This window comes from Bombus terrestris, chromosome 10 (assembly GCF_910591885.1).
Source record: "Bombus terrestris chromosome 10, iyBomTerr1.2, whole genome shotgun sequence".
Classification (NCBI taxonomy): domain Eukaryota; kingdom Metazoa; phylum Arthropoda; class Insecta; order Hymenoptera; family Apidae; genus Bombus; species Bombus terrestris.
The window spans coordinates 6259341-6277867 of NC_063278.1; the positions used below are offsets into that span (position 1 = coordinate 6259341).

The 18527-nt window shown below is 33.2% G+C and overlaps 1 protein-coding gene across 5 annotated transcripts in view; it reads left to right on the plus strand.

The window, feature by feature from the left end:
• The window catches only part of LOC100651889 (MAP/microtubule affinity-regulating kinase 3), a 50548-nt gene that overhangs the window by 29537 nt on the left and 2484 nt on the right, over positions 1-18527 (plus strand). For 2 of the 5 annotated variants that reach the window (XM_012312629.3, XM_048409477.1), the window contains exons 1-9: positions 13191-13446; positions 14860-15064; positions 15151-15297; positions 15371-15691; positions 15771-15894; positions 15976-16190; positions 16306-16451; positions 17014-17558; positions 17636-18054. In XM_012312629.3, coding sequence (XP_012168019.1) covers positions 14939-15064; positions 15151-15297; positions 15371-15691; positions 15771-15894; positions 15976-16190; positions 16306-16451; positions 17014-17558; positions 17636-18054 — 2043 coding nt within the window. In that variant the 5' untranslated portion in view covers positions 13191-13446; positions 14860-14938. Of the gene's footprint in view, positions 1-13190; positions 13447-13834; positions 13854-14859; positions 15065-15150; positions 15298-15370; positions 15692-15770; positions 15895-15975; positions 16191-16305; positions 16452-17013; positions 17559-17635; positions 18055-18527 lie in introns of those variants that run through there. The other 3 variants (XM_003398271.4, XM_048409476.1, XM_048409475.1) reach the window with 3 other exon arrangements.

Here is an 18527-nt window from a genome sequence, read left to right on the forward strand (position 1 = left end):
GAATGTCGGAATATAGTAGAAAATGTATATCGTCACCACCAAGCCAGATTTTCATTCTAATTTCTTCCCAGGCCTTGGATTTTATCCGAAAGATCCGTCGTGCAGCGATTGTGACATAAGTTTGGATAAAGTAGCGACCGAAATAAATCGCGAGTTCGCGCGCGTTTCTGACAGGAGAACAGATAGAGAGAAGGATAAACTGTTACACGGTACACGTAGTAGGCGTGAGAACTGAGCACGTGCGAATATTTGGAATATCGAATTTGAATGAGGATGCTCAAGACCTCACAGTATCCTGGAAATTTCGCAAGAAACTGCACAAACCATTCGAACTCTCTGAAGCATTCGCCTGATCGGACTACGATCATTTGTACGATTAAAAAATGTTCATCTTTTTACTTTGATATATTGCGAGAAAAATAAAAATTAGTATGAATAATCTATTCTAATGGAGGAAATTTATTCGATATGTCTTTTTTCTTCTTTATCATAATACTTTGTACAGTGTTGCTACATTTTGTATTATTTACTGCTATGTTTTACAGTAAGATATTATAGTTGAGGTGTTAAAGTTAAGAAGAATCTTTTGTAAACATTCTTAATTGGAACAGAATTTAACTTCCATTTTTATATGGAAGTTGGCGATTATATTTTAATGCAATTTTAATTGCATCGTTAATAATTTATTATACAACAAAAAATATATTACGTATATGGAATTAATTGTATCATTGTTGATTTCAACGAAAGAAAGGTCTTTTTTAACGAAACGCTGAATTCAATGAAACACAACTTTTCGGGGACAGCAAACGTGAAAGTAAAATTTATTAAACATTAATAATATATTTAACCATGACGCCACTAAAACAACATCGATAAACTAAAAAATTGTTTTCTACATTATTCACACCGGTAAAAAGAAGAAAAGCTGTACAAATAAATTTTGCAAAAGTTTATAATCGAACGCGAAACAAAACTCTTGGTTTCAAAGTTTAAATTTCATTCCACAAATATATTAATGTTGTTGGTTGATCGTATCATAAAAAAGCAAAAGATTAAGGAATTGTAAGGAATAATAAAGATTAATTCTTACTCTAAAGCATCCGTGTAGTCTCGTTGCAACCGCTTGCATGCACAATGTTGTTCATTTTCGAACTTTGTTCGACATACTGCAAGGATAAATAAATATAAATAATACAATAGATCGGATATTACTTTTCATTTTCAATTTTCATCTATATTCATTCAGTGATAACATTTAGTTTGTGTTAGGTGCAACATAGATGTAACATGTAGTTGCATGTAGTTTCTCTTTATCAATCGTCTTACTTTTCCTCCTGGTTTCACAAGCACAAATTTACAAAGCCATACGATTGTAAAGCGATATAAAAAATGCGATTTTAAAGAATAGACGACTCTACGTATGATAAATGCACGCTGTTTATTTTTTTTTTTTTAAGAAACGCTATTTTTTCTTTTCATCTCATCGATTTTTGTCGTTTTCGCAGATGAACGTATGATAAAAAAAAAGCAGATATTCCAAAAAAAAAGAGAGAAGAATTTGTAAAATAGGGGATTTCACTACGGTTTGAATCGTTACGGTTATTTCCAGCTCCTTCTGGCTTTACAGACTTTCATAAATTAAACTATACTACGCATTCAGCGCCGGAAAAAAAATTGTACAATGCGAGGAACAAAAGATACGAGTTGAACGAACTATTTTTTCAAGTGTGTCCATTAATTAAACATTATATGCTTCCGTAATAAGAGTTATTACTTCGAGCTTTCTGTTGTTTCTCAAAAATTAATTTTCTAATTATTGTAACTTGTACACATTAATCAAACGTAATGCGTTATTAAATCTCTGACTTTCGTGTATCGATTATTCTCGTATAACGTTTAAACGACCAACCGTCCCTTGAAACGACTTTACGAATCAATTTCTTCGTGATAAAAAATCAATAATCGTATTAACTTTCGTCCCCAATTACATTACTATACAGCTATACCGGTCGTGATAATCGACTATTTATTTCTAAATATTTCAATATGCCGAAATCACAGAATAAAATACTTCCTTTTATAGAATAAGTAACCAATAATTATTAATCCATTCATTATATTATTTAGCATAGACTGTATTATCGATTCAATTAAATTGCACTGAACCATATAAATACAAATACGAAATACTTCGGTATATCCAATTTCTGCTAACGTGCTCCGTTTCCTAAAACATTTAGATACATTTACGCACGCAGAACTCGGTTATGCTCGTTCAATTTACAAACCAGAACCCTATATTCGCCCACAAGAGGCAATAATCCTTAATCGTACAACCACTAACATTATCTCGAACATATGAAAAGGAAAAGGTCTGTTTTATACGTGGCTTATATTTTTGTATACATGTAAATACTTCTCTTAGTTCGCAGCATTACTATACTTGAAATATTTTTTTCACAAAATATAATATATATGATATAAATAAATAAATAAATATATATATATATATATATTGGATTAAATCCAACAAAATCCTCAAAAGTTGCCCAAAGACGCAAGGAAAGAAAGAAATCTCCACGTTTAATACACCAATCAACATTCATTATTAAAACAAATATTTCGATTAAACGCATCACCTAAATCACGTAAAAACTCATAGAAAGGGGGAGAAACCCCTTTATAGATCAAACTCTTAGATTCTATCCTCTATAACACCTAATAGCACACTCTATTTCCCTCGCCATTTACCTATCCCAACAGCGAGAATCAGAATCGACGCGAGTCATGCCAACACAGAAAACCAAAGCCCTAAACCTTCGACCATCGAAACATCAATCCCGTATCCCCAACCACCCCAACAACCTCGCCCATCTTCGACAATATTAAAGACAACGACCTTTCACGCCTCTGACCCAGGTTATATCTTTGCCATTTCTTTTTCCATCAAGGTTCAAGCTATGTTTCAGGAATTCGGCATTATTTTCTCTTTGCTCCCACAGGAATCTCATCTCCGCTGTTATTTCAGGTCGATTCGAGAGTTCTATTTGCAGATGACCGATGAAAGAGAGACGGAGACAGAGAGAGAGACAGAGAGTGGTGTAGCGTTGGCATTTCGTAAATCTCGCAGGTTTAACCGTATCGGGCGACTTCTGGAGGGCTGAGGCGTCGGAGGCGGCGGTAGTTGCTGCGTCTTCTTACGTTGACGCGGTAAAGCGCGCTTCAAAGGAGGGCCGGGGGATCTGGTGGGGCCCGGGATTGACGTCATTCAATGACGTCAAACCAGGACCGTGCCGAAAGCGATCAGGAACCACGTCCAACCGAATATCCTGACTACGTGACCTACTACGACTATATTTCAACCGTACCACGTTTTGCAATACGATTGCTCGGTAGCTGCTTGGATTAAGAAACCAAGTTTACATATTGAATCACAGCGTAATTTAGGGAGAATTTCCAAATTATTAAACAACATACGCATCGCGCGATCGTAACTTCTGACCGTTTATCGGATATCCTTGTGATTACTTTAGATGAAAAATTATTTTTCAGTCGATTAAAGTACATACTTTTCACAGGTCTATGGAGCATTCAGTTACTTGTCATGGGAGAGCGTTTTGCTTCGAAGTATATTTCGCGTTAAAGTATATTTTCATTTCATAAATCCATCGTCGTTTGAATCACCTCGATATTCGTCACCATCTTTGTTGCAATTTCTCAAATTACAGTGCTTGATAAAAGAATAGAAAATATAGAGTTTCCCAAAAATCACTTTGATAACCAATAGGAACTTTAGCATTTCTTAATCGTTGAATTATTATGCAAGCACGTTTAATTATAATGAGTCATAATGGCTACAAAAAAAGGAAGCTAATATCTTTTAAGCAACAAAAAAGATACAAAAGAAGTAGATGCGTAAATGAAGATTAGTCAGAACTTGTAGTTTTCCCCAATTTTGTATGCATTTATGTAAACGTATTACATGTATCGATAATATTTAAACGGATACAATAAAAAGCGACAGCTTGCTATTGATAGATTGTGTCTGCATTGCTTATCAATTTTTTACATCTTTGTGTTTTAACCTTCGATAAATTTAAATTCTAATATTCGATAAATTCAAATCTACCAATAATTTGACAGTTTCTATATATTCCTAAAAATTGGCATAAATTTACAAGAGTATATTTGAGATTAAAGATCAGTGGCAAAAGTCTTTAAAAAACGTTCCAAAAGTTTTTGAATTTTGGACTTCAAACTCAGGACGTCAGAAATCGCCTTGAGTTCCATTATGCAACTTCGGTACAATTGTCAACTCATATATATATATTATGTACATACGTGCGTACTGTACGATATGCAGACATTGATAAATCAAACAACCGCTCGTTATCGATAAGATCTCACTTCGTCTTCGTGTCATGTCAATTGTCTCAAAAGAAGACAGCAAGTGGAAGACAGAAAAAGCCTAAGACTTTTGAAATTTTCAGTAACTTTTAACATCGCTGTTTCATTAGAAGTGTGACACAATTAAAGGATTCTTGTCACATCTCTTATGTCTTGTACAACCATACTGGAATTAAAATATTAGATTTTTAAGATCCCATGTAATTAGATAAAATTGAACGTTTAGGTACATATATGGCTGACTTGGAATCATAATTGTATCAGAATCATAAGTCAGTCCATTGCTATTTTTTTATAAAATAATATCTTACTTCTATCGTTACATATTATATATTTATATTATTAGAAATGTCAATATATATTTTGAAATTATAAAAACACACTATGACACTATTAAACCGAGTCTAATGAAATTTAATCTTTCAACCGAGTATCACAATCTGTATCGCAACCTACTGCACGAACAAAAGACATAGAAAGATTATCTTCGTTTTAATCTATCTACTACTATTAGCATCACTTTTATCAGGAATAAAATTTACAACACTATTATCTGTCTAACATAAAACTATTGCAAAAGATCCCAAGACATTCAGGATATTCTTCACTTCCATCGATCGAAAGGATTTATGCCTACGTGTCCTGACTGAGGTAATCACCCACTATGACGGGCAAACCAAGTAGAAATCGTGAATCGGCTCATCGATGCTATTGCGTGGCTGTTCCTGTGAAATTCCTAACCATTCGACGTTTATTATGACACAAATGGTTAAAGTGCGAAGATTGTTTGCACAAGAATAGAAAGTGAGATTGTAACAAGACATCGAAGGCAAGAAGCTGTAAAAAAGATGGAAAGTTGAGCAGTTAAGGCTGAAGGGAAAGCGAAACGTCTTGTACGGGCGCATTAGATGCGCGTTAGAAGTGATAAATATTAATTTATTTATAGTTGCTGTAGTTACTATAAATCAGTATGTTCTTGCTTTAGATTTTTGAAACATTGACGAAACAAATTATGGTTTTTAACTAATTCATCGAAAATTAATAGAACTCTATTAAAACAATAAGCAGCGAATCTATCCTCCTTAATTAAAACGTTCGATCTACTACACTTTATATTTATATATAAATTTATTGTATACTTTTCTTTGTGCCATTCTTGTTTATTTTTATTTTCATTTAATGTATAATATTTACCTCTGTGATAAATATTCCAAATATTTAAATGCATACGAAAACAGGTCATTATTTGATCATCCTATTAGATTAGAACATATTGATATCTCGATGGCAATTTTCCATTCCACAATGCCTTACTAATCCTTTAGCCATACAACTTTATCAATCGCCACCCACTGTCCACATAAGATTCATTTTTTTTTTTTTAACAAATCCAAAATTCAAACAACGAATTAAATTTTATTCGTGGGATAACTCGAAGGAAAATTTCTATTAATTTTATTATTATATTAAAAATATAAAAAAGATGTTAATCATACGAATCTTTATATATGCGTAATTTAAAACACTGATCCAGCCAATTTCACTGATGCAATCATGTGATAAATCGAAATAGTAAATAGACTGCGGATAATCATGCATTTGTGGAAAATTTAAATATGCAATATTTTATAAAATATTCAAATTACAAAAAACAAATCTCTGTTTACATTTCGTCTCTTCAGCATGTTTGTAAAGATAAATTTACATAAATATCCGTAGCCAAAAGAAAAAGCGATCTGCAGTCGTTCGTCATTCAACTCCGTTGTGATCCACAATGTTCTTCGATCTGGAATCGTTCACATCTCACGAACGTGCGTACGATCTTCGCCTTGTTCGACGAAATAAACGAACTGATGAGAAAAAGCAAAACTACAAGATTACTTATTTTAAGAAATCATTTATGAACCGCTATTTTAAGCTCACGACGTGCAAACCTTTGGAGGCACGCAGACTGACCCCAGGTCCGGGTTGTTTTCCTACATTTATTAATTGCCACACAAAATTTTTTTTATTAACGTTATGTAATTAAGAAAATTATTAGGGATTATTGTACAATAATTCGATAGTCTTTAATTGATCTTTTCGTTACATTTTATTTTTCCTATTTTATTCGCATTACTAATACAGATTAAATTTATAGGGTATATATATATATATATATTTATATTTGTTATTATTACTTATAAGCATACATCTAAAGAAATGAAACCTAAATAGAGACTAGTTTAGGATTGTTCACTTGCAGTATTTATTTTTTCATTTTCACGATACATGCTAGAAAATTTATATAAGCATCCATTTCTTATGTTTTCCTAGTGGAAACCGCGGCAACTAATGGATTAAAATTATCAACGAAGGGAATAAATGTCCTGGAAGCCAAAGTGTGTTCCAACCATAAGTTTCTTCCCAACGCAACATTACGCTGTTTCGCGTGAGTGTCAGTTTAAGACCAATCTTCGCAATCCTATTATCCTGATCCTATTACTAGATTTTCTAATAATGGTAACAGCTTATGTGGTAGCTTAACGTTTCCTACGGTTCAATATAATATCGTTCTACCGATTATCTCGATATTTCAACGTGAAAAAATATATTATCCCAAATAAAAATAATTAAAAATGCAGAACGACGCGGATAAAACGCTTATCAGCTACGTTGTTCTCTTCTATGGTGTTTCTGTATCGTACAAGATTGTGGTTCGCATGTCTGAATATCGCAGGAAAATAAAAAAAAAAAACGTAGATCGTGAAATAGATTCTGCTATATTAAGAGAAAGCTTTTTACTGAATATCCAATGTGCGTAAGTACTTATATATAGGTATGTATACCATATGGAGTTGGCGCGCAATATGATGGATGAGATAATTTACATACTCAATTCTTCAATTGTCGTTCGTTTCTAATTTCCTTAAATTAGAATTAATACAGCCAATAAATTAAGCGGTTATTAAACTGCTTGTTTCGATTTTGTCTTTTTCTTTTTTAAATTTGCTTTATACCTACGTTCAAAAATTGTATTCTTCGGTTCTTAACTATGAGCATAGCGATTCTTATTAATACATATGCATTTATTTTCACCTATACTTATATTATATTATACTTACATTGTTTCGCGTATTATTCGTGCTGTCATGATTACTTGCTGAATTCACCATTATTAAATATTCATTATATTCGAGTTCTAAATCAAATCAAACTAGCATGGTACGGAAAGAAACGAGCAATGAGTCACAGCTTTCACGTGACGAACAAAATACACCGTTAATAATTATCGTTCTTTCGAAAACGGGTTAACTAGAAACTTCGATAAGTTTGAATCATACCGGGAAAAAACGCCTGACGCACGACGACTTTGCTATCAATATAAAAAGAGAGTTAAAGAAAAACGATGATATCCGAAGAAGAGAAAAAATAAGAAAGGCAATAGAATGAGAAAAAAGTGGGAAAAGGAACAAAAATACTTCAGAGAGAAAGAGGAACATAAAGGTTATATAAATATCTAAAAAAGAAAGGAAAAACATAGAAAAAAAACAACAAAAGCGAAAAAATAGAAAAGGCAATGTGTAGCCTACAAGAGAAAAAAGTGGATCAGAGGAGAGGGCAAGAGAAACTTAAAAATAAGTAGAGGGAAGTGTATAAAAGAACGAAACAATTTCTGCTGTTAGATCGTACTATATAATATCAATTCCCGTTGTATAAAAGATGACTAAAAAAATATTAATCAAAAATTACACTTTAACTATGCTTCGACAAGATACCAAAATAAATCAATCTTTCCCAGATATTATAAGACTCAATTTATGATTTATAGAAAAAAGAAAAGAAATTTGTCAAAATATAGAAGACCCTAAAGAGAAAGAAATAAGTTAGCAAAAACGGAGACACCCTATAAAAGATCTCAATAAAAGAGAACAAAAACATTAACAATGTACAAAGAAATAAGAAGAAAACGCGAAACATTCCAGAAGAAAGAAGAAGAAATGGAAGAAGTAAAAAAATAAACAGAAAGAGAGGTGTCTCGGCGGGAAGAAAAAAATAGAAAGATATCCAACAAAAACACGTAAGAAAAGAAATGAAAGAAAAGGGCGACAGATGCGTAAGAAAGGGTGAAAAGAACGGAAGTTTCCACGAGGTGATTCGTGCGAATTGAAAATACCTGGGCATCGGAGTTCCTTCCGCGATCGTCATAAGCTTTCGACGAATGCATCGCGGCGTTCGGCTGTTTTAATTATGACGCACTTGGAACATATTACACCAGCTTGTCCGTGGCATGATGCCGAAAATACGTCGATGAAAGACACGCGATGACGCTCGAAAGCCAGGTCGGCCTGAACGGGATTACGTCTCGTGTAACCCGAATAAATCGCACGGACGTTCGCGTTCTACGATTCGTGAATTGCTTTACGGTGATTCAAGTCGTTCATTGCAAACATGTTGATCGTAGGTAAAAAGAAAAGGGAGGGAAAATAGGGAAAAGAGAAAGGAAGCACGTCACGTACTTTATAAACTTTTTAATATGTTATCGATATATATAAATACAGAGCGATGTGATCGCGTTCGAATAAATTAAATTTCTACCACGAAGAAGCAATATCGTCGAACTGTACGTGAATATGATACGTTCTTGGTTTTCTTATTTTTAGGAATTTCTGTTTTAGTTTATCTTTACTGCCGTTCATAAAAATACGAACTTTGAAAAAATATATTTACTTGAATATCCACGATTCAATTATAAAGTTCTATTAAACACGTAAATAATATTCGTGCCGATTGAATTCGTACGCAATTTAAAAGATAGTTTACCTCGGGAATAATTGTCTCTTCTAAGAAAACTATCGGTACTTCGACTTCTTCTCGAGTTAGACGATCACCTCTCGAGACCGTGAAACGGAATGGAATTTATTCAGATTTATTTTTACCGGTAGAAGAAAATAGATAACACGAATATCTATCCTTGACTAGAACGATTACATAGATTAAAAAAGAACGAAACGAACGACGTCTCTATTGAATAAAAACACGTTCATCAATGACACCGTGAATCGTTGTTCGTCATTTCCGTCCTATTATCTGCCATTATCTATCGTTATCCGTCATTCGAGCAAGATTTTTACTGCGGCCACGATCGTAGGCGTAACCGGCTGGAATTATGCACAACCGATGCGTTTAAATTATTACAAACGTTTCGTCAATGCACATGGAAGGTTTCGATATGAACGAGCACCGCCGCGTATGTAACTTTACATCTATGTAGAACGTTACTACGTCCTAATGCGGGAAGTCTATCGTGTAACCTTTGCCTAACATGCAATAAATACGTTATATCGTTCATTTATGAATATTTCATTTTCCAAGCGTGGAACTACCAATTACCAAGTACACGTAGGTGGAAAAGGAATGGTCATAGATATTGGTAGCATTGGTGAAAAATATGGATGAATTTAAAAAAAAAAAAATACACCAATCGCATGCGAGTAAGATAAGCAAACGATCGTGTATAACAGTATACATAAAGTTATTGGCGAATGGTCTATGTATGCACGTAAAAAGGTGTTTGCTGGTTTTAATATTCAAGATGAAATGATAAGTTAAAATAATTGTACAAATCTTTATTGTTATTAGATTGTAGGCTTTTATGTAAATTTATGTTTCTGTGAACATATACAAGGAAATAAAATCTGAACGGAAATTTGTTTCGACCTTTAAATATCGTAACGAATAATTTATCTTCGATTTTTGGTATACTCTTACGCCTGTAAATCTTCGATCTTCGATGTTGCTTTATGATTAAAAGCGATATTTTGATACGATATAGTTAAGAATGTAGAGAACTTGTTGGGCTTAATGATATGAGAATGTAAGTTTTTGAAAAGTAACTGTTAGATCGATGAAACTTCGTAAAAAAAAAAGTCAAAGATATAATTATTAAGAAGCAATAAGAAGAACATTATGGCAGATTGATTTTGGTGATAAATATAAATATTCGAAACATCTTCCACTATATCAAATATCTTTCTATTTTTAGCTATTTTATATTAAAATATTCCTTGTTAGTCATAAGATGACGTTAAAGTCGAGGAATTAATAAAAATGTATTTATCGTGTTTGAATTTCATTCGTTAAGCCTTAAGGATAAACAGAAAGAACTAGTAAAATTTAATCTGTGGGTTTCTGATTAACATATTCACGTAATTTGAATTTATGACGTACCTATTCAAGGTTAAAAATAGTTCACTGTTAGATATTGCGACTTGACATTGCATCTCGACATAAATCTAGTATTGATGAATAACATCGTTATATATATTTTACTTTTTATTTATATATATTATATATATATATATAGTAAGAATTTATTCATTTATATCACAAATAAATGCGCAAAAAGTTATTTACAACTACTTTTTATACCCTTATCTTCTACGATATAGACATAGGTGACTTTTTCATGCATATATGTCTAGAATCGAGCTAATTCCGTGAATAATTTTTCCATAAAACGTTTAAACACATATATTTACATATTAATCATTGTATCATTATTAATAAATACATACGTATACTTTTGTAATAAAAGTGTTCAAGCACAAGAGGAACAACACTTTTCGTTTACACAGCTTGGCTTTGATATTCAAAAAATTATGACTTTCTGCATCGCCAACTCAAGCATGCGATTTTAATTAATAAATACAACAATCTTTCTTATTATTATTTGAAACTTAAACTTTAATATAATTTAATTTATATCATTGATGTTATGGTATTATGGTAAAATTAATTTTCTCAAATCTATTATTGTACTCTCAAAAATTTCTTATTTTTTTTTTTTTTTTTAGCACTTTTACTTATTAAAAGAAACCTTTCGGATATAAACGATCCACGTTTATCATTCGACGCTATCAGAAATACGTTTACGGAATAAAAATTCAATATGTATAGATAGGATTATGGTAAACATGACGCTCGTGAAATAATCAAGGTCGAAATAATGTTTCGTAAGAATAATATCAATTAATCAGTAACGTAATATCTAATCAACGGGATTTGCGGCATAATTCTTGTTATTCTTTGATATTTCACAAATTTTGATAACGAACGGGAAAAGAGCAATCACCCTGTGTGTCCCTTGACCTACCGTAACAAACGATACGCGTGCCGACCGAAAGTACACAATTGCGTTCGTTTACTTTTTTCCGTTTCACTCTTTCTGACGCGCAAAAAGGTCTCTAATCTAAACATAATTTACGAAATACGTAGCTCGCCGCCTGTTTTTAAAAATGCTTACGATAGGAAACTCAGGTTTGACGTCAATTCGTTAAAAAAAAGTTACCAGTATTTACTGGTATTAATTATCTGCGATCGTCGATGACGACTGATCGTAAAATTGCTGACGACTATCGGGAAATAAGTAACCTGTACAGATAACGTAAAATTGGAAATATGTAGTAAAGCAATTTAAATCGTAAATACCAAACGATGAACTATATACATAGATTGTATGGCGACGAACGTGAAATTGGATCACGTTAACGAAATAGATACAGCGAGTCGTGAAAGTATCTAAACATTTGCCATAGAAATCTTTTATGTGTATATTGTACTTATTGTGTAAAACGTTTGGAAATTTCATTAACAATATAAGGAGAATCAACTATTATTGGTAAAGTCCATACTAAATGTAAAAATGTATAGAGAAGTTAGTTTCGAAATTCATATTTGTTAATAAACAACGTACATATAATCGTAATAGTATAGTTTCTTTCATCGTCAGTCTTATTTTTGTCTTAATGTATTTATTTCTTTTATACCAGACTTTATATTCTTTTTTTGAAAGATACAAAAATAGTATCTAGTGACGGCATAAAACAATGAATTTGTATGAGAGATTTGTAAATTCGTGAAGTATAATATATTACATACATTTAAATAACTTTTTGTCTTCTATTTTTAAAAAATTATTTCCCAAAGTCAAGACTACAACATGTTTTGTTACCAACAAAATTAATTATCTATTTTTATGATAAATGTTCAAATATTCAAATGTTCCGTATAAATACATAATAAGTTCGTAAGAAATTTCTACAAGAACATATCCAAATACATTAACGATGTATCTTTGAAATACTCTTGATAATACCGAAAACCCTTTATAGGAATTAACGATGCATCAGCTCCTACGTCAAGTAATCATATTCCACTTTCTCCCGCAAGCGAACTACCGCGAATTTCGTTAGAACGACGGATCGAATTGTGTTGGCGGTGTGCACGTAATCGCTTGGTTGGCATTTATCAACAAAAAAGGAATCATTTGAGGAAAAACCAGAAAGAAAGACAAAGAGAGAAGTCAGCAACTAGCCGACCACGTGGTAGTACACGAACTATTTGGCTTGCAATTACACCCAGGAACAATTAACGATGAGCCGATAGTAGCACGTACGTTGACGTCAATTGTCGAAGATAACGTGTATGCGCGCGTGCACGTCTCCTGTAACGGTGTTAGTGTAGGGGATATGGTGGGGGAAAAACGACGATACGCAAAAATAGTAGTAGGGGAACGGTAGATAGTGTTAGTATTCGCTAAGAACGGAATGGTGGGGGTAAACGACGATACGCAAGAGTGGTGGGGTGACAGTACGTAGTGGTAGTGTTCGCTAAGAATGGTGTGATGAAGGAAAGGGTATACGGTGGGAGTTGGAAGCGAGCAATGACGAAGAGTAAAGAGTGGGAGAAAGAGAGAGAGAGAGACGAGGCCGGCGACTCTAGCATAGCAGGGGGGTAGCAACATGGCCGTCGGTCAGTCGGTATCGAACCGCCGCATTACGCGAAGCTCCTACGACCCTCGTCGTAGGACCGCCGCCGCTTTAAAACGAGATTTCGGAATCTCGTGAACGTGAAGGACGATTTTTGTACCGATGGCATCGGGTTTCCGGCCTTACGCACCCATCGAGGTCGGCAACGCCAGCGCGACATTTTCGCTACAAAAACGGTTCTACCGGTTCGAAACGTGTACCCGGTAATTCGGGCCAGGATCGAATTGTAAGTAACGAGCACTTGTCCAACCAGTAAATGTTATCTGGGTTCTCTCTGTTGTCGTGCTCGTAGAAAAACCAACGTATAGATCGATGGAATGAGTTGTAGATTTTTTAATGTTCTTTGCACGGCTTTTTCTTTCATCTACGTGCTCATTTTTTTTCTTTTATCGTCTTATCGAGGACTATCGACGGGTATCGATCCTGGACCAGTCGATAGGCAAGAGGTCGTTGTCGATCCATGACGTCAGTTCAGAATACCTATTGTACTTGTTGCAGGAAGCTTTTACACTTTTGTGGGGATGCTTCTTTTGTAAAGGCCTTCTTCGGCTTTTTTAGTAGTTTTTCACGGAATAACGATGTCGTTCTTGCTTATACGTTGCGGGTACGAGCGCAACGTTCTCCGTTGAAAATGTTCGTTTTCGATCAACATGAATTGTAATGAAATTTCTTATCTCGTTTAACTTTCCGCTTCCTATATACACTACATGTATAACGGAATTTTACATACTATCTATTGTTAGAAAGAAACGTTGCTGTTTTGAATAAATTGTCCGAGAAAATATAAAACGACTATTTGGAAAGATTTTTAAGTTGCGATTAATGAATATCACACAGAAAAAATGTTTTTTCTCGGACTTTATAGGAAAACAGACTCAGTACACTGTCTATTAATCTTATATTAGCAACAATATGTATTTATTTGTTTTTTGAATTAAATATGAAAACCATACAGGAAATGATAAGTTCATATTTGTTAATTTACTGAGTTTACATCCTTTGGTAGCTAAATAAAAGTATCTTAATACAGATTGGTTAACAAAATGTATAGAGTGATAAATTCAATGATACGTGTCTTTTAAAAATAGATGATCTTGAAAGTAAAAGTAGGTGTTTTTTAAAAACAATATTTTTTAAGAAATATATAATATTTATTAGTATATTTTATTAATTAATAATAGTTCATATAACTAATGTTATTAACATTTCTTAAATGTTCAAAAGGCTGACAAAAACATATTTGATCCCAAAATCAAATGCAGTTGATGTGAAATTGGTTGACAACATATTGAATTTAAAATTTATTCTTCTATAAAATCTTGTAACGTATGTCATCTGTGATCATGTTCATATATACCTTTGCTATCCCCTTGAACATTTCAAAAACTACCTGTAACATTAATTGTGTCAATGGTTTGTATAATACATTGTGCTGGTGATTTGTATAATACATTGTGCATGTATTACCTATTTTTGCAACTCATATGTCTAGACCTAACAAATCATTCCAGTTCATTGTATTACATTAATCCATTTGTTTTTAACTATCAAGTAACGTAAAAATTAGAAAATAGATTTATCATGTTTGTTCTCATGTAATCTTCAAATACTTAAATGCATTTTTTCTTTTTATTTTCAGTGATTTCAAACTTGTACAATAGAATTAAAAGAATACAATTATTTGAAATTGTTTGTTGGTAATAAATTTTTTAATAAAAATGGATTCTGGAGTGAGTCAAGGAAAGAAACAAATTCGTGTTGGATTTTATGATATTGAAGGCACCATTGGCAAAGGAAATTTTGCAGTGGTAAAACTAGCTAGACATCGTATTACCAAGACAGAGGTAAATATGCTTTATCACAACATATGCTTGTTGATATTTCCCATGCTATCTTTCTCATTTAAAAGTTCAACATTCTTTCTTCTTAGGTGGCTATTAAAATAATTGACAAAACACAATTGGATCCTACCAATCTTGAAAAAGTTTATAGAGAAGTAGAAATAATGAAGCAATTAGAACATCCACACATTGTCAAATTATATCAAGTAATGGAAACAAAAAATATGATATATATGGTATGTTTCAGTGATTTTTTGTATCAAGTTTGAAAAATTTAGAAGATAATAGAAAGCTTTATATTTCTGTTAGGTGTGTGAATATGCAAGCAAGGGTGAAATATTTGACTATATTGCAAGATATGGAAGAATGGGAGAACCCAGAGCTCGGGCAACATTTGCTCAAATACTTTCTGCGGTTGAATACTGCCATGCAACGGGTGTAGCACATCGTGATCTCAAAGCTGAAAATTTACTCTTAGATGCTCAGATGAACGTTAAAATTGCTGATTTTGGCTTTAGTAATAGATTTTCACCTGGAGAAAGACTAAGTACATGGTGTGGTAGTCCTCCTTATGCAGCACCAGAAGTTTTTCGAGGAAAACATTATGCTGGTCCTGAAATTGATGTGTGGGTAAGCGAGTTATATATATTTATATAATATACAATTTGTAATGCAAATAGTTTATGACATTATGTTCTTATTATTGCAGAGTTTAGGTGTTGTATTATATGTATTAGTATGTGGAGCACTGCCCTTTGATGGATCTACCCTCCAATCTTTAAGAGATCGTGTTTTGAGTGGAAGATTTAGAATTCCATATTTTATGAGTACAGGTATTTTTTGCAGCTTAGAACAAAATTTTGAATATTTAATTTAATGCCACCTATGATAAAGCTGTAATTCTTCTATTATAGATTGTGAAAGCTTAATACGTAAAATGTTAGTTCTGGAACCTGCAAAACGATATACCATTCCACAAATAAAGAGACATCGCTGGATGGCTGGATCAGCAGACACTATTTGTTCAATGATTATAACAAGATCATCATCTTCATCCATCCAAGAACCAAATGAACAAATACTTCGACTTATGCATAGTTTAGGCATAGATATCACGCGAACCAGAGAGGTATTTTTAATATATATATATTTTTATTTATAAAATACTTTAATATATAATATTATAGAAAAAATATTTCAATAATAATTTATATTTTCTAAAGCAAAGTATTTATTTTTTTCAGTCATTGAGGAACAGTAGCTATGATCATCATGCTGCTATTTATTTCTTATTATTGGAAAGGCTGAAGCAACACCGTGTCACCAGCACAGCAAACAATACTTGTTGGCCGAGCGTTGCAAGAACAAAAGATGACAAATTCAAATCAAGGTATATTTATTGAATTATTAATATTGTTTTAGGCTATTAGTTTTTACAATAATTTTTATTATAAGATGTTCCTTAGATAACGATTTTCTTATCTTCCAATCCTGCCCGTCGAAAAAGTTGGTAAAAAATCGAATTTTAATCATATAATTTTTATTTACAGCGATAGCTTAGTGGGACGTTGATCTTTATTGACGGTGATGCATGTATTGAAGATTTTGTCAGGACAGGTTGGATTGGAAGTGCTTTGCTGTCACTTTATTTTTGGTAATTCTTTCATTTTATTTCATTGCTTTCCTTTTATTTTGAGTTGTACGTAGATTACTATCAGTGAATATACATATGTTTGCTTTGTTTTTATATCGACATATTATATAATTTTCGTTATATATATTTTTATGTCCTTATATATGTTGATAAAAATAAGAATGATGCAGCACATAGAAGAAACAAAAGTCCAGTACAAAAATCTTCACAATTGATACTTGTCCATTCATCACTACAAAAGCTTTTACCGAATAATTAGAGTATTGTAAGCGAATTTGCATTATATATTTGTTTCTAGAACAAGGGAAGACGCAACTCGCGGTGGAAAAAGATTTAGTTCAACTAGTTCTTCGACTGATGAAGGGTGCTGTAGTGCAGAAGGTGAATTAGAGGAAGGTCCAAGTGGTGATGAATTGAGAGAAGCTCAAATTAAACTCGAGGAACATAGACTAGGCCTAGATCATGATATCAGTCAACGAATTGACAGTCAAATAGTTAATCGAAGATTAAGTGATTACCAACAGCATTTTGATACCCCACTTATGGATTCTATTGATCCTCCTAGTCGAACGACATTGTTTATTGCGGGTGGTAGTGGTAGTTCATCATCCGAGCTTTTTGAATCTAGTTTTGATTCTGGTTGCCCACCAGACTACTCAGGGGCAAATTCATTTACAAGTAGCTTGCCCTCTTGCACGCCTCCACCACCTATGAGCCCATCGCCAATTAGCGGTAGAATATCTAGAGTTTCTCAAGGTCGTAGAGCTTCAGATGGTGGACCTAGATTATTATTTTGTCAACAAGGTGGAGGGGACAGACCGACCAAGCAGCGAAGTATTCAAGGTACTGCATTATAAAGATATTTCATTTGTAAAGACTTTTCGTCACATGGTCGTGACAAATATGTTTTGTTTTCATAGATTCTGGTAAGGCTAGAGGCCATTTAGATCTTGTTCATTTGAGACCACCATCTACGCCACCAGAAAATCAAACACAGTTTAAAATTCGTGGCGACTCCAGTACACAGCTACAGCTGTTAGTGCAACAGCGTATGTTGCAACAAAAACGAAACTTATATCACAGACATAGAGGTGGAGGCAGTCCTACTCCAATACCAGTATCAACAAGTACCACAAGTAGACGCGCTGACCACGTACCGAGACAAGACAGTTATAAACTAGCTCAAAGAACACAGATCTTACCACCTTTATCTCAGGGACATGTTGATAGAGACTTTGATAGAGAAAGAAAACGAGATGAAGAAAGATGGAAAAGTCTACCATCTCGACTTGCAGCAGATTGTCAGTTAGCAGAAAGGACACTGCTGTGGAGCCAACAGGTAATTCTATAAATAGAAATTTAAAAAATCGTTTGGGTTGAACTGTCCAATAAAAAAAGTTATCGAGTCGGAATAAAAGAACGCAAAATAACTTGTTGGTATCTGTCCAACGATCCATGACGTCATTGTTCTTTTGGAATAAATTTAAATCGTGCCAAAATTACGTACCTATATTCGAACTCAAACAGAGTATTATGTTACCTGTTCCTTTCATAATGTTAACATTGTTGTGAGCGTGCATCATGTTCACAACGATGAATTGATGTAAATATTATTAGTATTGTTTATATTAGCGATTAGACGTTACTTGTGATACGAAAGCACAATTATTTGTGTTAGATGCAAATAAACAATTATTTTTATTTAATTTGGCAATTTATTGTTCACTCTAATTTGCCTTACTTCGTGCATGTACGAACCCTTAATTAAACATCAGTGTACAGTTAACAAAAGAGTTCATATTTGTTTAAGAA